We start from the raw sequence: 27,661 nt of genomic DNA, 5'->3' as shown, positions 1-27,661 counted from the left end.
ACCTCTGGAGGGAGCAATCAGTGCTCTTATCCTCTGAGGCATCTCTCCAGCCCCGGGGTCTTACTTCTTACTTCACCAGTGGGCCGCATGATTGTGAAAATGTGTGCAATGTGGTTGCACAATCAGCGCATGCATGGCACAGCTCCGTAAGCCCACCTGCCCTTGTGCAGGGAATCCTTAAAAAGCCGGACACAGACTCCCCCCTCCTCTTCTGCTCTTTGTCCCCCCACACTCTCTCTCTCCTGTATGTGTCTCTGCCCCAGGCCTGGCCACGGTCCCCGCTTCCTTCTAATAAAGCTCTGATACTGGGTTTTGTCGTGCCTCTGACCTTTCCTCGCTCAGTAACCATAACCGCTTATTTAAAACCAACACATGGGCTGGAGAGATGGCTCGGAGGTTAAGAGCACCAACTGCTCTTCCAGAGGTCCTGAGTTCAATTCCCAGCACCCACATGGTGGCTCACAACCGTCTGTAATGAGATCTGGCTCCCTCTTCTGTGTACATAATAAATAAATAAATAAATCTTAAAAAAAAGAATATAAAAAAAATAAAAATAAATAAAACCAACACTTACCACACACCAACCACGGACTACACACACACACATACACATACACACACACACACACACACACACACACACACACACCATGCACATATACACATACACACACACACACACACATACACACACACCACACTACGTACACAAACACACAAACACATACCCACACACATACATGCCACACACAAACACACACACATACACACACCACATACACACACAACACACACACATACCACACACACACACACACACCATTCTCAGGAGGATTATGAACTCAAGACTAACCCCTGGGCAAGATTCTGTCTCAAAAAACCCAGAAACATCAACAAGGGCTTAAGAGGTAAGCTTAGCTGGGTAGTGCCTTTAATCCCAGCACTGTGTGTTCAAGGCCAGCCTGGTCTAATGGGGGAGTTCCAGGACAGCCAGGACTATGTGTAGAGACCCTGTCTTTAAACAAACAACCACAACAAAGAAAAGATCAAGCTGAGGGAAGACTGCCACAGCAGGAGACTTGAGGGTTAGAGATGGCTCAGTGAAGCCAGGGGGCCAGTGACAGATGGGGCAGGGACACCACAGTCAGTGCAGGATCTCCAAGTGGTCTGTGATCTGGCCTGTCCTAGACATGGCCTGCTAGGGAGGCCTTTAAGTAAACATTGAGTTCCCTGGTGTGACAGGGTGAGGACAGGCCTCACTCTGGAGGCCTGATGGAGGGCCATTTGCCCTCCCTAGTCATCAATTCCTTTGGTCACATGACATGTGACCTTAAGCAGAGCACTAAGAAGGGACCAACTGAGCCAGGGCCCTTTGTTGACCAGGATCTTATCCTGTAGCCAAAACACACACCTGCCCCGACACAGTCCCAGGGAGTTCCAGGCAGTGTGTGGGAGGAGCCTGGAGGGGCTCAGACCCAGGCCCTCCTCCCCACACAGCAGCCCAGGGCACTTATAAAGGGGCCAAAGCTGGGCAGGAGCACCTGCCACCGTTACCATGAAGCTCTCTGGTGCTCTCGTGGTGCTTGGGGTTGTCCTGCTCCTGACATCAGGGGGAAGTGGGTACTAGGGTGTGGGTGTCAGGGGTGCAGGGTCTCCAGGGCTCTCCAATCTTCAATTCCACAGGAAGGACGTATGTGTATGTGTGTGTGTGTGTGTGTGTGTGTGTGTGTGTGTGTGTGTGTGTGTCTGTATCTGTTTGGGTGTGTGTGTGTGTCAGTGTGTGTGTGTCTGTGTGGGTGTGTGTGTCTGTGTCTGTCTGTCTGTGTGTGTTCGTGTTTGTGTGTGTCTGTGTGTGTGTGTTCTGATTCAAGGCTTTCAAGGGAAGATCACCTTTTCTTTGTGTTCCAGACTGTGGCATTTGCCCAGCTATAAAAGAGGATCTGGAATTTTTTCTCGGCCCGTCTGTGACTGACTATGTCAACTTCATTAAAAAATACAAGGATGACCCTGCCACACTGAAAAATGCTGAAAATCTGAAGACATGTGCTGATAGCAAGTTGACAGAGGAAGACAAGGAGAATGTAAAGAGTATGCTGGTGAGTTCTCTATGTGTCTGGCCCGGGAGCCTGTCTGCCGACCTGCTCACCCTAGGTGAGGGATGGAGACTGTCTCTCCTACCACTGCAGCTTCTCTGTGAATCCAGAAATATGACTCTCCCGACTGAGAATTTCATGAGGTTGGGGCAGGAAGGGACACTCAGGCAGCCTCAGCTGGGCCTGGCTGTTCAGTTCAGCTAAGCCAGACGAGGCCCTCCAGGATCCCTGCCCCACAATCCCATTTGGCCTCCGTCAGCCTTTCTGTCCCAGCCTCCCCAGTCCAGCCACACCAGCACGGGGCCTGGCATCCCTTCCCCAGCCTGGATCTTCTATCCTAACTTTTCAAGTCTACCACCACACCCCCAAGGCACTCATCTTTTTCTTGTCCTCTGGACCTCCAAGGTCGCTGTAGAACCCAGGCCTGGGACACTCAGGTGGGGAATCTAGTTGAGTCCTCTTTTGTCACTAGTACTAGGAGGATGTCACCACCTCAGCTGCATGTGTCTGAGGGTCATCATGTGACAGGAATCAGTTCACTTGTGGAGCTGCAGCTGCCCTCGGGTCCCCCTAGAGCCCTGCAGGTCCGCCCCAGCTGCTCCTCCATTCTGTCCCACCTGTGCCCAGGGTGTCCCGAGGGCAGCTGGCTCTTTCCATCAGGCTGGATTGGAGGCTCTTCACAAGGCTTGCCTGCATCGGTTTGATGGAGACAGGGTAGAGAGGTGGCTCCCTGAGCCTGGTCAGTCCCAGGAGCTATGGCACACGGGCTGTAGGTCCCCCCAAGAGGTGCCCCGTGAATGGCTGGTGAGATCTCCTCCACCACTGAGGCCTCCCCTGCTTTCTCTTTGCAGGCAAAAATAGAAGCTAGCAAAGCATGTTGATGAATCCATCTTTGCCAGAAGACTCAAGAAGGCCACTTGTCTGTTCACCTGCCTAGATGTAGCAAGCCTGTCCCTCCCTTCCAGGTGTCTAAGAACAGGATTCCAACAATAAAAGCCTTGCAATTCACAGGGGAGCCTGGACTGTTTGGATTTGAGATTGGGCAGTGATTGGGTTGGAGGATATGGCGGGGACAACCGATGGGACTTTGAACTGTCACTGCTCAATTTCAGCACTGCCCAAATGCCCCTGCAGAACCCATTAGGCAATACTAGGAGACAGTCACCACAGCCAGAGTTCTGTCACTTTCTTAGGCCAGGGTCCATAGGGCACATACATGACTTCCCCGATTGAACTCCCCAGGAACATGAAACAGTGAAGGACCAGAGAGGCTAAATGTCTACAGAGGATCACACAGGCTCCTGACAGCAAAACCTGTCCCTTCTGCCCACTGCTGGGGACATGGGCCAATGGTGCGGTGCATGTGTATCACAGTGCTTCTCTGGGCGTCTGTGTCCCATCTATAAAACAAGACTAGAACTCCCTAGCTCAACCAGGCAGTGGTGGTGCACGCCTTTAATCCCAGCATTTCACTCAGGAGACAGAGGCAGGAGGATCTCTGAGTTCAAGGCCAGCCTGGTCTACAGAGTGAGTTCTAAGACAGCCAGGGCTACACAGAGAAACCCTGTCTGGCGGGGAGCCTGGGAGGTGGGGAAGGGGGAGACAAAGCACAAAGCTCCCTCTCTCCAGGGCTGTAGTGAGGCTTCACACCCCTGGCAGAAGCCAGAACAAAGGGCCAGTTTGAAAACAGGTGTAGGACCTGGCAGCTTATCCTAGTGCCAATACCCAGTTCTGAACCCAGCTACCTCCCCATTGGACATTACCCCCAGTGGGGACTTGGGGTCCCTGAGCTTCAGAACTCATACCGTGGCTCTGCTCTGTGGTCATGGCAGTAAGCCTTTTCCTACATCAGTCCCCAAATAGTTGCCTTATGGCCAGTCCTCGGGCCTTACTGACCCATCAGTGAGCCATGTCCTCATGTGAGTTTGGGCTCACACCGCCAGGCTCTATTCAGAAAGATATGTCTAGGATCCTCACGACGCTGAGGCTTATGGGAAACCCCAGGGGTGCAGGTCCTCTAGTTCCCTGGGAGGTATGCCCCGGGAAGAGTTGAGTGTATTATTATTTTTTATAAGGCTGTGATGAAATACCCAAGGTGGAGTATAAGGAAAAATGTTATCATTTTGAAGGCTCCAGGTCCAAAGTCCTGCAGTCTTATCTGTTTAGCCTCTGGTAAGGACCCCCTGACTGCATGTGGCAGAGGGACAGAAAACAGCACTAGTCACATGGCCATGTCAGTGTATGGGTGGTCTCCAGCACTCACCTAGGGGGACCTACTCAACCAGTCTACAGCATTAGTCCCTCCCAGGGCAACACCCCAGTGGCCTGATCGCCTCCCAATTGTCTCCCCTCATACACATGCCACCATCTCTCATGCCACCACACTGAGGACCAAGTTTCCAGCTCATGAACTCTTAGGGGACACAAGGAAACTATATCCAAACCAAACATTGCAACAGGAGGCCATCCTGCATGGGCTAAGGCCTGATGTCTGGGATCACTACTCCAGCTCACAAGCATCCGGCTAGAGCGAGCTTCTGAAGGGCCTCCTGCCTATGCAGGAGCTAAGGGCAGACTAGGGTCTACCAAGACACTCTGTGCCAGCTCTCACTCCCCATGTGGGACACAGGAGGCTATTCCACCATGCTTCTTTCTACTGATTTAAAAACTCAGGGCTTCTCCATCTGGGGCCTGGCTCAGCTCACAACACTTGCCAAGCTTATCTTGGACTTAATTGTGGGAGCCCACAACTGACTCAGTTTCCCAGTTTGAATCTGAAGTCTATTCTGAGTCAGTAGAGTTCAAGCTTGCTTGCTCCAGGGCTGTGAGAAAGTCCTGATTAGCCCACAGAGTCCCCTTGAAGGGCTGTGAGACAGTCCTGATTAGCCCACAGGAAGGAACACACTATCTAACTAGACACAAGCCTCTGATGCCAGCCGGAGGTACATCGAGACAGAAAAAGAAACTCCCTGCTCCTTGACACAAGGCAGGATAGATAGTGCTGTACATTGTTCTACCTCTGTCCTTCAAGACTGTATACGAGCTGGCTGTGAAATAAACTCGGGGCTGTCCGGCATTGACCGGCAGACCTCTCGACTCTTTTCTGTCTTCTTCATTGTCTCTTCAATCCTCACGCCTCTACCCAGCTACCCAGCTGACTGTCGGCAGGCTCCGACACTTAATCACACAGCTCTATAAACACTAAGAATCTCAGGCTTCCAGGGAGATTGGTAGATGGATTAGGTAGGCTTGGTCTTAGGCGGATGGTGTCCTAGACTTCAATGAGTATGCAAGTGTCATGGGTGAGACACCCAAGGCTGAGGAGGACACAAGTGACTGGCAGTGTGTCGTCACTAGAACACACATGCTCCCCTCCCACACAGCTCTCCAGGGACTTGCACCAGACTGACTTTAGCATCTGCCCCTTCCCCTTCTCATTGGGGTCTCCGACCTGTAGAGTCAGAACTATCTGGGGTCAGCAAGAGTCAGGAGTATATGACCCTCCAAGTCTCTCCGTGTCTGCCAGCCAAGCCAACATTCTAAGCTGCCTGCAGACTGCAGTGTGCTCCAGGTTCCCAGCGTTGTGAGCTGTCAGCCATGCTGGGTGGGCTTTGGCGATGCAGCTGTCTGTGAGTCATTTCTGCTCCTGTAAGTGACCCCAGCAAAACTCATTGGGTCACCAAGTTGGACTTCTGTTGTGGCTGCATTGGCATTTCCGCTGGGCTACTTCTGGCCTGGCTCTAGAGAGTAGCACCTAGCCCTAATCCATCTTTGGTTTTGAACATATGAAAATCAACTGGCTAATGTGTAAATATGGAGAAAAATAAAAATGCCCTGGGCAAAAGGAAAGTTTTCAGTCCTTAGAGACTGAATCCCCTGCAGCTTCAAAAGGCTGGATTCATTCCTAAGGTGCCTCTGGGTCTTCACTCAATGGATACATGTGAACCTAGGCACCTGTGCCTCGAAAATTGACCCCCAATGCATGGCTTGAAGAAGGACAGAGGAGGCGGCCATCTTAAGAACTGGAGGGAAGCATTCTCAGGGTAAGAGGACTCCAGGATCGGCAGGGTCATGGGGAATTTAAACTCCCCATCTCAGGGGCAACAAAATGTACAGTTGCTAAAATGCTTGTCAAAAGAAAAGTGGTAACTGTACAATTTATAAAGATAGAAATAGAATGGCTCCTGAGACAAGAAATAAATCAAGGAAAAAGACCTTTTTCAGTAGAAAAAAAAAGGGAAAGAAAGAAAATAAAAAAGGAAATCTTCCCAATAGAGAAGAGGGAAGGAAAGGAAATTTCTCAATGTTAAAGGGAAAAATGTTTTATCAAGAAAAAAGGATTTTCCCAGTAAAAAGGGGAAAAAATATTAAAACTAGGCCTAAAGATTAAAAAACCCCATAAAAGAAAAATAAAGAAAAGAAAAAAGCCTCTTCCAGTAGAAATAGAGGAAGAAAAGGCTCTTTCCTATCTAAAATATTTCAGGATAGCTAAACACTGAGCTCTTTCTGGCTACCAGCACAGAGTGTCGACATCTGAATTACACAGAATCAACAGGTGGGCTCACCTCTGCAGCCTGAACAGCAGGCCCAGAGCTTAGAACTGTGTTGTCTGTTTGCTTAACTCTGGTTTAAATGTTTTTTTATTTTTCCCTCAGAGTGGGAATAACTCAGTATTAAAGATCCCTTCATGGGAAATGTTTTCTGTTTTTCCCTAATGATGGGAATAACTCATTATTAGTAGTCTCTTATGTGAGAAAGAGGAAGTCTAAACAGGCCCAACTTCTGGTGAAGAACGGTTGTGGTCAGGACATGGAATGCTAAGTGGATGCTGTTTGGATTCCCAGAGATATTAACCATTCATTGTACAAAGGATGTTCTCTTTTGCTTGTCTAATAAATGTTTGGATGAATGTTTGATTCTCACGGTAGATAAACTGAAGGAACAGGATTCATAATTTAAACTATATTTGGGGTATGCTCTTGTCTGTTGATCGTTACTGAGAATTGGGCTCTGCTCTTTAAGTTGCTTTCTAGAAATTCTTTGTTAAATTCTTAAAAATGTAACACCTGAAACAGACTGGGTTGTTAGCTTATTAAATAATGTGGTTGCTAGGATAAAAACTCATAGAAAATAATCTCTTATTGGTAAAGAACTTACAAAATTATTTTCCCACTAAATAATTTCCCAGGTAAATTATTTGATCCACACTGTTAATAATTGACAAGTTGCATTAACGTGTTACTTGGGATCTATAAAAAAAAAGGATCCTCTTTTTAAGATTTTTATGAAAAATACTCCAGAGTATTGCCTAAAGTTACTTCTTAAAATCCTACAGAGATTGTCTTTAATGCTTTTATAGATGGCATATGTAAAAAGGACTATGGAAATAGAAACTGGTGATAGAACTGCTCAGTTATTATTGCTTCCATATCTTAAAGGCAAAGTGGCGCCTATATGTAGAACAGAAAGAGGCTTTGGAAGTACAGGAAAAAAAGGTGTTTTGGCAAACAGTTACCAATGATGAATGGCTTAAATTAAAAGTAAAATTAAATGAGATTGAGATTGAACGATTATTGAATTCTAATACTGATGTATCTACAATTTCACAAGAATCCTGGGATCCCAACTGGCTTTTATAAGAAATCTCCACTCAATTTGTAAGCATTGGAACCTTATCTCACGTCAAAAAAGAATGTAGAATGGATTAAAGGTATAGGGTCGGAAGGACAGGAAGGGATCTCAAAGCCGTATATGGCTGATGTAGCCATGAATTTATGGGGGAGAGACTTGTTACAACAATGGAGAGCTCAATTAATATTCCTACAATTTCAGAAACAGCTTGTAAATTGATGCTTAAATTGGGATATATTCCTGGAAAGAGCATCGGGAAAAAATTAAAAGCCTGTGATTTTACGGGCTATGCAGGTTGTACAAAGGCAAGATAGGACAGGAGTTGGCTTTCCAAATTTAGAGTAGGGGCCACTGCCGGTAGCCCAACTGCCCTGCCTTTAAAAAGGCTAACTAAGAAGCCTGTATGGGTAGAGCAGTGGCCCTTAACTAAAGAAAAATTGCAGCGCTTGAAGAATTTGTAAAAGAACAGTTAGGTACTAAGCACATCGAGGAGAGTACTAGCCCTTGGAATTCTCCTGTATTTGTAATAAAAAAAGAAACGTGGAAAGTGGAGAATGTGAGCCATCATGTGGGTGCTGGGAATTGAACTCAGGACCTTTGGAAGAGCAGCCAGTGCTCTTAACCTCTGAGCCATCTCTCCAGCCCTGAAAGTGGAGAATGTTAACTGATCTAAGAGCTACTAATAAGATAATTCAATCTATGGGATCTTTACACCCTGGGATTCCTTTACCTTCTTTATTACCTAAAGATTGGTCCATTATAATGATTGATTTGCAGGGGTGCTTCTTTATGATTCCTTTACAGGAACAGGATAGAAAAAAAAATTGCTTTTACAATTTCTACCTATAATAATGCTCAGCCAGTAAGGAGATATCATTGGAATATCTTCCCTTAGGGAATTCTAAATAGCCCAGCTTTACATCAATGTTTTGTTAATGAACCACTAGAAATGGAACACAAACAATTTCCTTATTCTATTATTTATCATCATATAGATGATATTTTATTGGTTGCTTCTGATATAGATACCCTAGAAAAAATGTTTAATATGGTACAGAAAATTTTACCCTATTGGGGATTACAGATTTCTCCTGAAAAAATACAAAGAGAAGCTGGGTGGTGGTGGTGCACACCTTTAATCCCAGCACTCGGGAGGCAGAGCCAGGCGGATCTCTGTGAGTTCGAGGCCAGCCTGGACTACAGAGTGAGATCCAGGACAGGCACCAAAACTACACAGAGAAACCCTGTCTCAAAAAAAAAAAAAATACAAAGAGAAGATTCTCTTAATTATTTAGGGTTTAAATTGAGTAAACAGAGAATTGAGTCACAAAAGGTACAGATTAGGAGAGATCAGTTGCACACTCAATGATTTTCAAAAACTATTGGGTGATATTAACTGGTTGTGGCCTACAATTGGATTGTCTACTCCAGAATTGTAATTTGTTTCCAATTTTGCAAGGTGATTCAGATTTAAACAGTCCAAGACAGTTAATAGCTGAGGCTGAAAAAGAATTAGCCATGGTGGAACAAAAATTACAAAATGCCTGTGTGGATAAATTAGACCTCACAAAGAGGTGTACTTTAGTAATTTTACCTTCAAATCATTCCCCTACTGGACTCATTATGCAGAGAGAGGATTATATTTTGGAATGGATTTTCTTAGCTCATAAACAGAGCAAAAAATTAAAAAACCTATATAGAAGAAGTTTCTGAACTAATCACAAAGGGAAGATTAAGACTTGGTCAATTGTCAGGTATGGATCCAGCTGAGATTACGGTACCCTATACCAATACTGAAATTAGGCAATTGTGGGAGATTAATGGTGATTGACAAAGAGCTTGTAGTAATTTCTTAGGAGAAATTAACAACAAATATCCAAAAAGTAAGCAAATTCAGTTTATAAAAAGAACTGAATAGATTCTTCCCCATATGGTGAAGAGAACACCTATTCCTGGGCCTCTTACATTCTATACTGATGCAAATAAATTAGGAATGGCTGGTCACAAAGCAGGGAACATCAGTGAAATTGTTCAAAGTCCATATGACTCAGCTCAAAAATCAGAGCTGTACGACATTCTGATGGTTTTATTAGATTTTAAAAAACCTCTCAACATAAATACTGATATTCAATATGCAAAAAGGGTTGTATTGCATATAGAGACTGCTGAATTTATTCCTGATAATTCAGAATTAACTTTATTATTTGTACAACTACAACAGGCAATCCGAGAAAGGAGTTGCCCACATTATATTATTCAATCTCATACTGGGTTCCCTGGACCTTAGCAAAGGGAAATGAGAAGATTGATCAATTATTGATAGGAAATGTGTTGGAAGCTTCAGAATTTCATAAGAAACACCATGTTAATAGCAGAGGCTTAAAGAAGAAATTTTCCATTACTTGGCAACAGGCTAAGGAAATCATACAAAAACTGTCCTGCTTGTTTTTTTTTATAATCAAGTTCCTTCACCCGCAGGAACTAATCCTAAAGGTACACGAATGAAACTTGGCAAATGGATGTATTTCATTTAGTAGATTTTGGAAAATTAAAATATGTTCATCATACCATTGACGCTTATTCTGGATTCCAATGGGCCTTAAGTTCGGAAAAGGCCGATTCTATAATTACACATTTATTAGAAACAATGGCTGTAATGGGCATACCAGCACAAGCAATACTGATAATGCCCCAGCTTATGTTTCCAGTAAAATGAAACAATCTTTTGCATGTTACAACATAAAACATGTTGCCTACAGGACAAGCAATTGTTGAAAGATCTAATCACACGCTAACAGAGATGCTTGCTAGACAGAAGCAGGATATGAAGACCTCCCAGAGATAGACTGCATAATGTCTTACTAACTTTAAATTTTTTTAAACATTAATGAAACAGAAACAACACTGAGTTATGGAAAGAACTGCTGAATCGAGTCAGCCCATGTATTATAAATATTTTAACATCAAAGTAGTCCAGGGAAAGTGCTGAGTTAGGGCTGAGGTTGTGCTTGTTTCCACAGGAGATAATAATTGTGGATCCCATCAAATTGACAAAAACCCAGCATGAACAAAAAGAGTCTCTTGAATGCTGCTTAGATGCCTCTGAGGAGGAAAAAATACAAAGGCCTTCGGAGCAAACAACTAATCCTCCCACCTGGGGACAGCTTAAGAGTTTGTGTGACAACCCAAAACCCACCCAGGTAACTTAGCAGTAAGTTGGGGAGATATGAATATTCCTGTAGTGCTTAATGAATCTTTTTGGCTACCTGGTCCTTATGACAGCTGAGGTCCCGCTCAGCCAATGGAGGAGGGTAGAGTGATTGACAATTACACTGTTGGAGAACAAGGAATTCCTATTTGCATGGGAAATGGAATTCAATGCCTAAAAATTACCTCTCAAGTATGGCTGTCCATAGTCAATACTACCCAAGATTGTTATAATAAATTTTATATGCTTTTATCTGGCTTTAAAGGGCAGGAGATTAATGCTACTGGTTCCATAAATCTACCGGTCTGTGAGCTGAGGGTGACCAACAAGGAACCTGACTGGGAACATCGGCAACAGTGTAGGAGTGAGAACCTCGAGTGCTAATTAGTGTCTCCATGGAGACGTCATTCACTGGAGCCTTTACGGCTCCCCTCACGGGAAATATTCTCACTCAGAGTGAAGACGGAAACGGTATAATTTGAATGGAACTACGAAAATCAATGCTTCTGTTAATGGACCTATTCAGTGGCATGGAGTTGGAATGGCAAGGCCTCTCCTGCAATTTGGTGATTCAATTCAGACTAACTTGTGGAAATTGGCAAGTGCCTTCCACCTTCTTAAGGCATGAGAAGGAAAATCAAACATTAAAGATGATAAGTACACTCTGTCTTTTAGACTAACTCAAAGCCACCCTTTTATGGCATGTGTCCCATTACCTTACTTGCTATTAAAGGGGCCTGTACAACGGCACCCAAGTAATTACAGCATCACTTGTGAACGGTGTACCCTTCGTATCTGTGTTAATTCTAGTATGTTTTTAAATTTGACGTTTGGAAGTTTATATATTCTCAGAGCAAGGCCAGCAATCTGGATACCGGTGAAGTTGTCGAGGCCATGGCAAGACTCTCCTTCGATGATCCCGGTACAGAAGCTCGTTGAAAGAGTACTAAAAAGAACACGTCGTATGGCTGGACTGATGGTTGCAGGTATTATGGGAATCATTGCATTGACAGCTACAGCAACACCTACTGACTGGAGTGGCACTTCATAAAGAAATCCAAACCACTGAATTCATTAGAGACTGGCAAAGGCATTCAGAAGAACTTTGGACTGGACAAAATAAAATTGGTAATGAGACAGTAAATGAATTGGCTGAATTAAGGCAAGCTGTTGTATTGTTAGGGGATCAGTTAGAGATTTTGAAGGAGCAGATAAAATTAAAATATGATTGGAATGTTTCTTGTTACTGTATCACACCCTTAAGATTTAAGGAAAGCCGCCTGTAATCTCAGCACTCGGGAGGCAGAGGCAGGTGGATCTCTGTGAGTTCGAGACCAGCCTGGTCTACAGAGCTAGTCCAGGATAGGCTCCAAAGCTACAGAGAAACCCTGTCTCGAAAAAACCAAAAGAAAAAAAAAGATTTAAGGAAAGCAAGTATGATTGGGAAAAGGTTAGAATGCATATGTTGGGTCACCCTAATTCTTCTCAAACGGTTTTTAATTTACAGAAAAAAATTAAAGAAACTTTTGCAAAAAAGTTACCTGATATTGTGAAGGTCTAGACTTGACTTCACAGGCTCCATCTTAGGGAAAGGACCACCATCTCAGACCACTTGTTATACTCAGTTCCAGGAAGGACCCCAGGAATGACAACTCAAACTGATACAGAGCAGTATCCTCCTGCAGACATCCTGTCTGTGGTTTATGGCCCTTGAAGATATCTAGATAATCCTGCTGAGCAGCCCAGATAATCCTGTTCAGCAGGTTGTGGTTCCCCACCAAAAGTCTAACCCAATGGTTTCAAATGTTCTTTTGCACCCAAAGTCTAGACCAATAGTTTTAAAAAGTCACCTTGCCCCATATCCCTTCTACCCAACCAATCCCAAGCTTGTAATTCCCGGCTTGTGGGTTTTCCCTATAAAAACTCTCTACACCTGGGCTCGTGGCCACCGCCACATTTCTTTCCATCTGCCATGTGGTGGCCCAGGTTGAACCTGAATGAAAGGACCCTTATGTGCTTGCATTGGAAACGGGCTCCTTGGTGGTCTCTGGGGGTTTCAAAAAAGGGGTACAACAATATGACAGAAAGGGACATCATGGAAAATCTAGCAGTTACAACAGCCTTCTTCAACCCTATGAATCACTTTAATAGACTTCTTATCCTGCAGGTGCTGCCCTTCTTCTAGCAATAGGAACTTTATTGGCTTTAAAATGTGTTTTGCCGGGCGGTGGTGGCGCACGCCTTTAATCCCAGCACTTGGGAGGCAGAGGCAGGCTGATCTCTGTGAGTTCGAGGCCAGCCTGGACTACCAAGTGAGTTTCAGGAAAGGCGCAAAGCTACACAGAGAAACCTGTCTCGAAACCCCCCCCCCAAAAAAAAAAAGAAAAAAATGTGTTTTGATATACTTATGTAAGATTGTAAGAGAGAGATTTAAAAAAAAGTATTTACTGTGAGGCTGCATAACCTTCAAGGTAATAAATTATTGTATAAAATAAAGGGGGATCTGTGGCTACACCTGGCCTGGCTCCGGAGAGTAGCACCTGCCCTAATCCATCTTTTGTTTAGCAGACACCCTTTGTTCCTCTTGTCGCACTATGTGAATCTTGTCTCAGAGTCTCCCAAGAGTACAAATCCTATGCAAAACTTAGTTTGGGAAACCAGGAAAACTGCGGTACCTGATGAATCGAGGAATTTGCACTTGGCATTGTATCTTTGGAAGCTCTTTTCAGGTTGTTTTGAACATATGGAAATCAACTGGCTAAAGTGTGAACATGGAGAAAAATAAAAATGCCCTGGGCAAAGGGAAAGCTTTCAGTCCTTAGAGGTGAGAGGCCCTGCAACCGCACAAGGCTGGACTCATTCTTAAGGTGCCTCTGAGTCTTCATTCAACAGACACTCATGAAACACACTTTGAGTCATTTCTACTCCTGTAAGTAAACCCAGCAAAACTCACTGGCTCACCAATTGGACTTCGGGGGTGTCTGAACTTCTGTCTGCCATTGACAACAGACACTTGTTCACTTCTTCCTGGGAGCAGTGTCAAACAAGCCAGTGCTTGACATCAACCCTGACAACCTGTCCTTGACACCCAGGATCCACAGGGTGGGAGAAGAGAACCAACGCCCACATGTCCTTGGGCCTCCACATGTGCCCCGTGCCATGCATATACTTATACACGCATATTTTAGATGTTTTTGTTTTTTTGAGACAAAGTTTCTCTGTGTAGCCCTGGCTGTCCTGGATCTTACCCTGTAGACTAGGCTGGCCTTGAACTCACAGAGATCCACCTGCCTCTACCTCCCGAGGGACTAAAGACATGTGCAACCACCACTGCCTGGCCCATACATGCACATTTTAAAAATATAATAAAAATTGATTTTAAAGAAAGTGAGGCAAGGTGTGGTGCATACACATTTCATTCCGGCACTCGGGAGGCAGAGAGGCAGGCAGATCTCTGAAAGCTGGAGGCCAGCCTGCTCTACACTGTGAATTCTAGAACATCTAGAACTTCTGTTGTATAACAGCTTCCTCCAAGAAGGAACCATTCCACCCCTCAGGAACCTCCTTAAGCAGGAAGGTAAACAACTCAAAACAGCTTCAGACTCACTATGCCAGAGTAAGCAATAGAGCTGAGAGTCCAAACTGTTGGGCACCTGCAGGCTGTGCAGTGGGCTCCAGGTTCCCAGCTGTGTGAGCTGTCATCCATGCTGGGGTGGGCCTTGGTGATGCAGCTGTCCGTGAGTCATTTCTGCTCCTGTAAGTGACCCCTCACCCACACTCACTCCTGAAAGTGACCCCTCACCCACACTCACTCCTGTAAGTGACCCCTCACCCACACTCCTGCAAGTGACCCCTCACCCACACTCCTGTAAGTGACTCCACCAAAACCCACTAGGTCACCAAGTTGGATTTCTGTACTTTGGTCTGCCATGGGTTCCCAATCTGAGGTGAAGAGATGTGTGTTGGGTCTCCCCAGGAAAAGTTTTGTCACACAAGTACGTAGTGAGACTCTATCTCAAAAAAATAAGTGAGATCTCAAAGAGACAGTTTGCATATCCATGTTCATGGCAGAACTGTTTATAGTCACAAAAATATAGCAATGATTTAAATGTTTTTCTTTTTTTTTTACTTTTTGTTTTTTTTGAGACGGGGTTTCTCTGTGTAGACCAGGCTGGCCTTGAACTCACAGAGATCCGCCTGCCTCTGCCTCCTGAGTGCTGGGATCAAAAGTGTGCATCACCACACCCCAATGACTTAAATGTTTTTCAAAGAGACAAATAGGTAAGAAAAAAAATATGATAGCGAATCTTTAGTGCCAACCTGGCCCAAATTAGACTCTCCACAAAACACACCTCTGCATTTGCCTATGACAGCATTTCCAGAAGCTCTAGTCATTTACCGAAAACAGAAAGACTAACTGAATACAGGAAGCGACACCCCATGGGAGCCTCTTCCGGACCACAGATGGGATACAAGCAGCTGCCTCAGGCTTCTGGGGCCGTGACTTCCTTTGTTATACATTTGTTTGGTGTGTGTGTGTGTGTGTGTGTGTGTGTGTGTGTGTACACAAATGCATGCCACATGTGTAGTGGTCAAGATGAAAGGTTTACAACATGCCCCCACGGTCGGGCGTGTTCGCATATGCCCAACAGACACTTCCACCTAGCCAGTTCCAGGTCAGGATAGCCATTTCCGGGTCAGGGCATCTCGCGTGACCAAGATCCGTGACGTTCCATTGGCTACGTAGGCGTGCAACGTGGCCATGTGATCTACGCGCTTGCGTGTAGTAGTGACGCTGATCTGTCCACGCCCAGCCTTTAAAATCCGGCGCCATGTTCCCGGTTCCTTCTTCTTCTTCTTCCTTCTTCACACACGTGTTTCCCGCAGGCCTGTTCACTCTCTGTCCCTTTACCTTTAATAAAACTCTTGTTAGCGGATTCTGTCGTGTTTCGTGGCATTTCCTTGCAGGGTAAGAACACAACGCAGCCGAAAAACTAACATTTTGGTGCCGAAACCGAGCGGGCGCTTCCGGGCACCCTGCGCCTGGAAACCCGTAAACCGGGGACTGCAACACTCTGCTCTGTACGCGACAGACCGCTCTCCATTTTGCCTGACCGCAGAAAATCCATGCAACACTGCTTTCTTCGATTGGTGAGTCTCCCCCATTTTTTGGCCAGTGTAAACGGTTTCCTGAATCTGTGAGAACAACCGGTACCTCACAAGTATTCTTGAGACCGGGGGAACCCCCGACCACGGTCTTCACTGGCTACGGTCGGCCCCTATCGCAGGCCTCAGATTTCTAGCCCTCTCCCACGTCTGCAGCCTGAGATATTTCTCGCGTTGGGATCACCGCCGTTGGGTGCGTCCTGGGGGCCACGTGGGGCCGACACGTTCATCCGACTTGACGAAGCGGCAGACGCTGTCCGGGTTCCCGGGGAATCCTTTCCTCACATGGCAGGGGCCCCCGCTTCTGTGGCTGACGAGCCAAGGAGCGGCTTGTGCCCGGGATCCGTCCTTGGCCTTGGGGACGCCTGGGGCCTTGGCTCCGGATCAAGTTTGTTTTTTTATCTTTTTTATTTTTCTGCCTCTCCGCTGCAGACATGGGAAACAAGGCTTCCAACCCTGTTAGTCCTTCCTCTCCGTTAGGCTGTCTTGTTGAAGCTTTAAAACCTCTCAGTTTAATGCCTTACATAAAGATTCCTAAGCTATGTTCTAAAAAATGGCCAAAGTATGCTTTAGAAAACAACAAAAAATGGCCGCCGAGCGGCTCCTTAGATCCCAATATTTTACAGGAATTATCTAATTACTGTCAGCGCTCAGGCAGATGGAAAGAGTTGCCCTATGTCATAGCATTTTTCTTTCTCAGTGCTAAACCGTCTCTTCTGGATTCCTTCTCTCCTGCTCATATGCTCTTAGCTATGCCTGAACTGGAGGATTCTCTGACTCCGGAATCTCTGACTCTAGATCCTGCTAACGAACCTCCACCTATTCGACCTCCAGCTCCAACTCCTAGAACAACTGTTCCTTCTGCTCCCCTTCTGGATTCTTCTTCTTCTAGAGCTGCTCCTTCCTTGGCAGCGGCCAGTTCCAAAGGCCCTGCCCTAGCTCCAAACTTCACTCCTCCTACCACCCGCTCTCGGACTGCTAAATTGCCGGATTCCAGCCATCCAAAACCTTCCACTGTTCTCCCTTTGGGAGAGGTGGCTGGTGTGGATGGACTGATTAAAGTTCATGTTCCATTCTCTCTAACAGAACTCTCTCAGATAGAAAGTAAGCTGGGTTCTTATACTTCTAATTCTGCTGCCTTTATTAAACAGTTTCAATATATAACTCAATCTTATAGTCTCATCTTTCATGATATATTCATGATACTTTCTAATAACTTACTTCCTGAGGAGTGCAGGCGGGTTTGGGAGCAGGCTAGGATTCACGCAGACGAAATTCATCAAACTAACCTCTCACACCCTCCAGGAGCTGAGGTGGTTCCTGACCGAGAGCCACACTGGGATTATAACACCCAGGGTGGCTGTCTAGCCAGAGATAGGTTTATTACCTGTCTCCTGACAGGTCTCTGTAAGGCTGCCCTAAAACCAGTAAACTATGAAAAACTAAAAACGGTTATTCAAGATAAGGACGAAAATCCATCTCATTTCCTAGAGCAGCTCACCAAGGCTCTACTTCAGTTCACTAGCTTAGACCCGGAGAGCCCTGAGGGCAGGCAGCTGCTAATAACCCAGTTTGTCTCACAGAGCTTCCCTAACATTAGGGATAAACTTAAACGTTTGGAGAACGGCCCTCTAACTCCACAGGCAGATGTGCTGGTGATAGTGTTTAAGGTGTTCCATGGTAGAGATAAAAAAAGCCCATAAAAGGAGCTGCCAGATGCTGGCAAGCACTGCCCGACCGGCTCCCCGAAAGCCGTCTGGTCCCTGCTTCAAGTGTGGGAGAGAAGGCCATTGGGCCCAGGCTTGCACCGCCGGCCCACGAAGGGCACCAATAAAGCCTTGTCCAAACTGTTACCAAAAGGGTCACTGGTCAGCTGACTGTCCTAATGTCCCAAGCGACATAGGAACGCCAGATGAAGACCAACCTCCAGCTGACTTTGTAGGCTTGGCTTACAGCGAGGACTGACGCTGCCCGGTTTCTGCCCCGGCCACTCCCATCTCACACAGGGAACCTAGGGTAATTATAAAGGTCAATGGGCGCCCCATCTCATTCCTTTTGGACACTGGAGCTACCTACTCTGTCCTGAGAGAGTTTTGGAGGCCCACCTCTCCTGCTCGTCTCCCTATTGTCGGGGTTGGGGACAGCCTTATCTACCTCATCAGACACCACCACTCAATTGTATTTTTAGAGGCATCCCTCTCACACACACATTCTTAGTGGTGCCAAGCTGCCCTGTACCTTTAATGGGGAGGGATCTTCTAGCTAAGGTAGGAGCGTCCATTTCTTTCGCTCCACATATTCGCCTCATCCCAGACGTGCCAGCGGCTCCTTTACTTCTCCTCCTAGCCACTCACTCTTCTGACTCTAACAATTCTTTTTCCCTACCAGTCTCTCAGGTAGACACACAGAGCCAGAGGCAAAAAGAACCATCAAAAATATCCAGGCGGTAAGGAATAATGTAATACAATAATCTATCATTGTTCGATACTCAGCAACTGATCACCTGCGTTTCCTAAATGCTAACCTAATAAGGGAAACCGGTGCCTTAAATAAATTACCTCTAATAAGGCTTGTCTCAGATAGAAATTAAGCAGAGTACTAAGGCCAGATCTACCTCAGGTAAATATCGCATGTCTCTATCTGGACAGGCCAGATCTACCTCAGACAAATGCCAACTCCAAAATAAAATAATAATGATTCTTTCTCTCTAAGCTTTTTCTATGTCAACAGTATCTTGTCAAACAGAAGGTTCCCAGCCACAGCACGGATGGACAGCCGCAGAACGAGGGGACGGCAGAACTTCATTCCAGGACCTGCCCAGCAACATCCCAGGACTTCACAAGATACCCTCTCATCCCCCTGCCCCCCAAGAGTCAACCAACGCCCACTATTCAGCTGGAAGCAGTCTTTGAGAGAAACATCGCCCCCATACCCAGACAACCACAATTTTTTTCTTTTTTAAAAAAGGAAGAGTCAGGGATGAAAGGTTTACAACATGCCCCCACGGTCGGGCGTGTTCGCATATGCCCAACAGACACTTCCACCTAGTCAGTTCCAGGTCAGGATAGCCATTTCCGGGTCAGGACATCTCGCGTGACCAAGATCCGTGACGTTCCATTGGCTACGTAGGCGCGCAACGTGGCCATGTGATCTACGCGCTTGCGTGTAGTAGTGACGCTGATCTGTCCACGCCCAGCCTTTAAAATCCGGCGCCATGTTCCCGGTTCCTTCTTCTTCCTCCTTCTTCTCCACACACGTGTTTCCTGCAGGCCTGTTCACTCTCTGTCCCTTTACCTTTAATAAAACTCTTGTTAGCGGATTCTGTCGTGTTTCGTGGCATTTCCTTGCAGGGTAAGAACACAACGCAGCCAAAAAACTAACACAAGGGTTAATGTGTAATATAGCTATTCTCTTCTTTCTGCCATATGGGTTCCAAGGATCAAACTCAGGTTCTCAGTCTCAGTGTCAAGGGCCTTTGCCTGTTGGGCCTGGGCCAGCGCTATGTCTTCCTCTCCATGGTGGGTTGTAACCTCCTGAAACTGTGATCTAAAGTAAACCATTTCTTCTCCAGTTGCTTGCATCAGGCATTTTGTCACAGTTTCAAGGAAAGCAGGTGACTATGGAGGGGCCCCAAAATAGTGTGACCACACAGCTGCCATGACAGGCCCAGAGGCCCAGGCACAGCTTCTGTGACAGGCTTGCTGGCAGGCAACACCCAGATCCAGGAAAAGCCATAAGCTGACCCCACCCAGGGATCCACCCAGGGAAGGGGAAATACCTGACATTCCAAACATTCCCAGCACACACCTATACCCCTAGACAAATGTCAGTCAATCAGGGTCCTGAACCCTGGAAATCCCCTCATCCCAACCTCTGCTATGATAAAAACCCCACCCCACCTGAGCTTAGGGCTCTCTGCTCTCACTGCTTCATGGGACAGACAGAGGGACTGAGTTCAGAGCTTGAAATAAAGGCTCTTTGCTCTTACGTATAGGATTCAGTCTCTGTGGTGGTCTTTTGGAGGTCCCTGTGATCTGGGCATAACACTGACATGGTACACATATTCAGTGACAGAAACATTTATAAAGCAGCAGCATCCAGCTTTCAGGGAGTCGGCTGGTCAAACCTGATCCATCTTAACCTGGAACAAATCCATAACCTCTTGCTTCCTGTGGAAACAAAAGCAGAACCTCCATTCCAAAGTAACATATCCTTAGATCCAAATTTTGAAGTCAAAATACCTTTAAAATATACATACTGGTTTAACTGAGCAGCCTTTACAATCAAAGGTCTCTCTGGAGTTAAAAACCCCAAAGACAACACAATCCAGATTCTCTGTGTAATATCCATCTTTATGTGGCTTATTTTTTATACCACCTTTACTGTCTCTTTAAAGGTTTTCTTTTTTAAAACTATCTATTTCTTTATATAACTGCATATATTACTTTTTTCTCTCTTCCAAGCCTACATACATTTTTACACACATTGTAAACCGTTTAGAGGTTTATCTCATCTGAATCTGTCTTATTGTGAATCTATTGCTTTAAACTGCAGCATTCTCTGCCCACCTCAGCTTCCCAACACGGCAGGCAGAACTATGTTTATAGCCGGCTCTGGGAACCATGCTCACCACTGACTCTGGGAAGCAGTGGGTCTATGCTTCTATCAAAGCAGTATGTAGCCCAGAAACCTCTTTTTTTGTACTAGCAAAAGCTAAACCTGTCACGACACAGTGCTCTGTGTGGCTTGGAGACACCACTGTGTACCAGCAGAGATCTGCCATGCTGCACTCAAGCCCACATGCCGCATCAAACCCGCCATACTATAACTCATGGCTGGCCTGAGAGACACAACTAGGAAGCTGTTTTTAGCTCCATTTTAGAATCTTTTTTTTTTTTTAACCTTTCTCTGGTTTTAGGTCCTACGTTTTTGGCTCCATTTGTAGCTGAAAGTTTTCCTGTGTCCCGGCCTGCCGGCAGTCAGGACAAATCTCTCCCACTAGCGTCCCTCAAGTAAACACACAGAGGCTTATATTAATTATAACTGCATGGCCGTGGCTCAAGCCTTCTGCTAGCTAGCTCTTATATCTTAAATTAGCCCATAACTATTAATCTATGTATTGCCACATGTTCTGTGGCTTTACCTGCGTCCCATTACATGTTGCTCCTTGGGCAGCTCCCTGGTGGCTCCCGATTCAGCTCTCCTGTTCCCAGAATTCTTGTCTGTTTACCCTGCCTATACTTCCTGCCTGGCTACTGGCCAATCAGCTTTTTATTTATCAACCAATCAGAGCAACACATATTCACAGCATACCAAACATCCCACAGCACTACCTCAGAGTAAAAGGCTAGGAAGAGACTTTCCAATCAAATGGACTTCAGAAGCCAGGTGGTGTAGCTATCCTAATATCTAATAAAATGGACTTCAAACTAAAATCAATCGAAAAAGATCCGGAAAGACATTACATACTTATCTCAGGGAAAATCCACCAAGATGAAGTCTCAATTCTGAACATTTATGCCCCAAATACAAGGGCACCAACATTTGTAAAAGAAACATTACTAAAGCTTAAATCTCACATCAAACCCCCACACACTAGTAGTGGGAGATTTCAACACCCTACTCTCACCACTGGATAGGTCTGCCAGACTGAAACTTAACAGAGAAATAAGGGACCTAACAGAAGTTATGACTCAAATGGACTTAATAAATACCTACAGAACATTCCACCCTGACACAAAAGAATATACCTTCTTCTCATCACCCCATGGAACCTTCTCAAAAATTGACCGCATGCTTGGTCACAAAGCAAATGTCAACAGATATAAAAACATTGGAATAACCTCCTGTATTTTATTGGATCACCATGCCTTAAAGTTAGATTTCAACAACAACAAAATTTATAGAAAGCCTACAATCTCATGGAAACTGAATAATGTCCAAATGAATCACCAATGGGTCAAGGAAGAAATAAAGAAATTAAAGATTTCCTAAATTTCAATGTAAATGAAAGTACAACATACCCAAACTTATGGGACACTATGAAAGCAGTGCTAAGAGGAAAATTGATAGCACTAAATACCCACATAAAGAAGTTGAAGAAATCTCACACTAATGTCTTAACAGCACACCTAAAATCTCTAGAACAAAGAGAAGCAAACTCACTCAGGAGAAACAGATGCCAGGAAATAATCAAATTGAGGGCTGAAATCAATGAAATAGAAACAAAGAGAATACAAAGAATCAATAAAACAAAGAGTTGGTTCTTTGAAAAAAATCAGCAAGATAGACAAGCCTTTATCCAGACTAACCAAAAGGCAGATAGAGAGCATCCAAATCAACAAAATTAGAAATGAAAAGGGAGACATAACAACAGACAACAAGGAAATCCAGAGAATCATCAGGTCATACTTCAAAAACCTGTACTCCACAAAATTGGAAAATCTGAAAGAAAGGGACAATTTTCTGGATAGGCACCACATACCAAAGTTAAATCAAGACCAGTTAAACTATTTAAATAGGCCAATAACCCATAAGGAAATAGAAACAGTCATTAAAAGTCTCTCAACCAAAAAAGTCCAGGGCCAGATGGTTTCAGTGCAGAATTCTACCAGATTTTCAAAGAAGAACTAATTCTAATACTCTTCAAATTGTTCCACACAATAGAAACAGAAGGAACATTACCAAACTCTTTTTATGAGGCTACAATTACCCTGATACCCAAACCACACAAAGATGCAACGAAGAAAGAGAATTACAGACCAATCTTCCTCATGAACATTGACGCAAAAATACTCAATAAAATATTGGCAATCTAAATCCAAGAATACATCAAAAAAATTATCTACCATGATCAAGTAGGCTTCATCCCAGGGATGCAAGGGTGGTTCAACATACGAAAGTCCGTCAATGTAATACACCATATAAAGAAACTGAAGGAAAAAAACCACATGATCATCTCATTAGATACTGAAAAAGCCTTTGCCGAAATCCAACACCCCTTCATGATAAAGGTCCTTGAGAGATCAGGAATACAAGGAACTAACTAAACATAATAAAGGCAATTTACAGCAAGCCAACAGCCAACATTAAATTAAATCAAGAGAAACTCAAAGCGATTCCACTAAAATCAGGAACAAGACAAGGCTGTCCGCTCTCCCCATATTTATTCAATATAGTACTTGAAGTTCTAGCCAGAGCAATAAGACAACACAAGGAGATCAAAGGGATAGAAATAGGATAGGAAGAAGTCAAACTTTCACTGTTTGCAGACTATATGATAGTATACATAAGTGACCCCAAAAATTCTACCAGGGAATTCCTGCAGCTGATAAACTCCTTCAGTAAGGTGGCAGGATACAAGATCAACTCAAAAAATCAGTAGCCCTCCTATACACAAATGATAAAAGGGCTGAGAAAGAAATCAGAGAAACATCACCCTTTATAATAGCCACAAATAATATAAAATACCTTGGGGTAACTCTAACTAAGCAAGTGAAGGACCTCTATGACAAGAACTTTAAGTCTTTGAAGAAAGAAATTCAAGAAGCTATCAGAAAATGGAAAGATCTCCCATGCTCATAGGTGGGTAGGATTAACATAGTAAAAATGGCAATCTTACCAAAAGCAATCTACAGATTCAGTGAAATCCCCATCAAAATCCCAACACAATTCTTCACAGACCTGGAAAGAACAATACTCAAATTCATATGGAAAAACAAAAAGCCCAGGATAGCTAAAAGAATCCTGTACAATAAAGCAACCTCTGGAGGCATCACCATCCCTGACCTCAAGCTCTGCTATAGAGCTACAGTAATAAAAAAAAAAACAGCTTGGTATTGGCATAAAAACCGACATGTGCACCAATGTAATCGAATTGAAGACCCTGACATCTATCTGCACATGTATGAACACCTGATTTTTGACAAAGAACCCAAAACTGTACAATGGAAAAAAGAAATCATCTTCAACAAATGGTGCTGGCATAAGTGGATATCAACATGTAGAAGATTGCAAGTAGATTCATATCTGTTACCATGCACAAAACTCAAGTTCAGGTGGATCAAAGACCTCAACATAAATCCAGTTACTCTGAACCTGATAGAAGAGAAAGTAGGGGGCTGGAGAGATAGCTCAGTGGTTAAGAGCACTGACTGCTCTTCCAGAGGTCCTGAGTTCAATTACCAACAACCACATGGTGGTTCACAACCACTCGCAATTAGATCTGGTACCCTCTTCTGGCCTGCAAGGACACATGCAGGCAGAACACTGTGTACATAATAAATAAATAAGCCTTTAAAAAATTTCTTTAAAAAAAAAAGAAGAAGAAGAGAAAGTAGGAAGTAGTCTTGAACACACTGGCACCGGAGATCACTTCCTAAATATAACACCAGTAGCACAGACACTGAGAGCAACAATTAATAAATGGGACCTCTTGAAACTGAGAAGCTTTTGTAGGGCAACGGACATGGTCAATAAGACAAAAAGACAGCCTACAGAATGGGAAAAGATCTTCACCAACCCCACATCTGACAGAGGGCTGATCTCCAGAATATATAAAGAACTCAAGAAACTAGACATCAAAATGCCCAACAGTCCAATTAAGAAATGGGCTACAGAGCTAAACAGAGAATTCTCAACAGAAGAATCTCAAATGACCAAAAGACATTTAAGGAATTGCTCAACATCCTTAGTCATCAGGGAATTGCAAATCAAAATGACTCTGAGATACCATCTTACACCTGTTAGAATGGCTAAGATCAAAAACACTGAAGACAGCTTATGTTGGAGAGGATGCAGAGCATGGGAAACACTCCTACAATGTTGGTGGGACTGCAAACTTGTACAGCCACTTTGGAAATCAGTATGGCAGTTTCTCAGAAAAATGGGAATCAATTGTGGGGTGTTTACCCACCAACCCCACAGTTCCCCAGAGTTTTCTTGAGTGTGAGCAGCAGGAAATATTAGATAGAAGGATTTATATTGCGGAGATAAACAGATAGAAAATAAAGGATAGCCTTGAGAGGACCTGGAACCTTTTCCAATGGGCCCCGACTGTCTCTGCCCCAGGGTATTTATAGAGACGTCAAGGGGTGAAGCAAAAGACCTCCCTGCAGCACAGCCAAGTGCAGACCATCTCAGACACCTGCAGACTATCTCAGACACCATGATCCTAATCATCCTCTATGCGAACCTGCTGGGTAAAGCCACGAGGAACCCAAAAACGGACTCCCACAATCAATCTTCCTAAAGGCCCAGCTATACCATTCTTGGGCATATACCCAAGGAATGCTCAATCATACCACAAGGACACATGCTCAACTATGTTCATAGTAGCATTATTTGTAATAGCCAGAACCTGGAAACAACCTAGATGCCCCTCAACTGAAGAATGGATTAAGAAAATGTGGTACATATACACAATGGAGTACTACTCAGCAGAGAAAAACAATGACATCATGAAATTTGCAGGCAAATGGATGGAACTAGAAAATATCATCCTGAGCGAGGTAACCCAGACCCAGAAGGACAAATATGGTATGTACTCACTCATAAGTGGATTCTAGATATAAAGCAAAGGATAACCAGACTGCAACCCACAGCTCCAGGGAGGGAAGTTAGTAAGAAAGACCCTAGGAAGGACACATGGGATCACCCAACGATGGAGAAATGGATGAGATCTACATGAGCAAACTAAGGGTGGGGTGGGGGGTAATGGAGGGCAAGGGACGGGGCATGAGAGCTTAGGGGACCGGGAGGTTGGAGCTGGAACGGAAACAGAGTGGGAGAGCAAGGAAAGAGATACCATGATAAATGAAGACACCATGGGAATAGGGAGAAGCAGAGTACTAGGGAGGTTCCCAGGAATCCACAAGGATGACTCCACCATAGACTACTGGCAATGGTCAAGAGGGTGCCTGAGCTGACCCACTCTGGTGATCGGATGGCTGAATACCCTGTCATCATAGAACCCTCATCCAGGGACTGATGGAAGCAGATGCAGAGATCCACGGCCGGGTACCAGACAGAGCTCCAGGAGTCCAATCAATGAAAGAGAGGAGGGATGCTGTGAGCCAGAGATATCGAGACCATGATTGGAAAAAGTACAGAGACAACTAGTCAAACTAGTGGAAACACATGAACTGTGAACCAATAGCTGAGGAGCCCCCATGGTACAGGACTAGGCCCTCTGGATAAGACAGTTGATTAGCTTGAACTGTTTAGGGGTCCCCCAGGCAGTGGGATCGGGACCTGTCCCTAGTGCATGAGCCAGCTAGTGCATAGCCTAGTGCCTATGGTGAGAAACTTTGAGCAGCCTTGGTGCAGTGAGGAGGGGCTTGGACCTGCATCAACTGAATGTACCAGGTTCTGCTGACTCCCCATGGGAGACCTTGTCTTGGAGGAGGTGGGAATGGGGGGTGGGTTGTGGGGAGAAGATGGGGGGTGCTGGAGGAGGGAGGACAGGGGAATCTGTGGTTGGTATATAAAATGAATAGAAAATCTCTTAATAAAAATAAATTAATTTAATTTAATTTAAAAAGGGGGGGCTGGAGAGATGGCTCAGTGGTTAAGAGCACCGACTGTTCTTCCAGTGGTCCTGAGTTCAATTCCCAGCAACCACATGGTGGCTCACAACCACAGTAATGAGATCTGGTGCCCTCTTCTGGCCTGCAGGGACACATGCAGATAGAATACTGTATACATAATAAATAAATAAATCTTAAAAAAAAATAAATAAAAATAAAAAAAGACCCAGCCGTACCACTCTTGGGCATATACCCAAGGAATGCTCAATCATACCACAAAGACACATGCTCAACTATGTTCATAGCAGCATTATTTATAATAGCCAGGACCTGGAAACAACCTAGATGCCCCTCAACTGAAGAATGGATTAAGAAAATGTGGTACATATACACAATGCAGTACTACTCAGCAGAGAAAAACAATGACATCATGAAATTTGCAGGCAAATGGATGGAACTAGAAAATATCATCCTGAGTGAGGTAACCCAAACTCAGAAGGACAAACATGGTATGTACTCACTCATAAGTGGATTCTAGATATAAAGCAAAGGATAACCAGACTGCAACCCACAGCTCCAGGGAGGCTACCTAGCAGGGGGGACCCTAGGATGACTGTAGCTTATAATAAGTTTTGGTTTTGCCCAATCACTGGGCAAGCTTTAGTGAAACATTTCACTATTAGGATAAGAATTTGTACCATATCAAGCTGATGAAAGGATATGCTGGCTGTACTTTCAGAATGGGAGGCCAAAATCTTTTTAGATTATGAATTAGCCTATATAAAAATATCTGCCATAAATCAAAGTGAAGGGGAAGATGAATAGGAATCTCACTTAAACACCTTAAGTAAAACATAGCTCTCTGAACAGATGAAGATAGGTTTCTTCTAATCAATATTTATATGTATAATTCAGTTATTATTTGGCTTAAAAGGGCTTATTGGGAAATGTTATCATTTTTAGTATTTTCTACAGAGAAAATATTTTCCAGTTTCAAATAACTCTGGACTTTCGAATTATAACTTGTTTTTATGTTC

At 44.5% G+C, this 27,661-nt stretch overlaps 1 protein-coding gene across 1 annotated transcript; it reads left to right on the top strand.

The window, feature by feature from the left end:
- Positions 1-1,454: 1,454 nt before the first annotated feature.
- LOC128094924 (major allergen I polypeptide chain 1-like) lies at positions 1,455-3,101 on the top strand. Its single transcript, XM_052713533.1, has 3 exons — positions 1,455-1,616; positions 1,909-2,096; positions 2,945-3,101. The coding sequence occupies exons 1-3, from the start codon at positions 1,556-1,558 to the stop codon at positions 2,972-2,974; spliced, it is 279 nt and encodes a 92-aa protein (XP_052569493.1). The 5' UTR covers positions 1,455-1,555; the 3' UTR covers positions 2,975-3,101.
- The last annotated feature ends 24,560 nt before the right edge of the window (positions 3,102-27,661 follow it).

The sequence above is a fragment of the Peromyscus californicus genome, unplaced genomic scaffold (genome assembly GCF_007827085.1).
Source record: "Peromyscus californicus insignis strain IS unplaced genomic scaffold, ASM782708v3 Scaffold_4__1_contigs__length_199733344, whole genome shotgun sequence".
NCBI lineage: Eukaryota > Metazoa > Chordata > Mammalia > Rodentia > Cricetidae > Peromyscus > Peromyscus californicus.
Note: the sequence above shows the minus strand (reverse complement) of the source record. Positions and strands in the feature narration are given on the sequence as shown.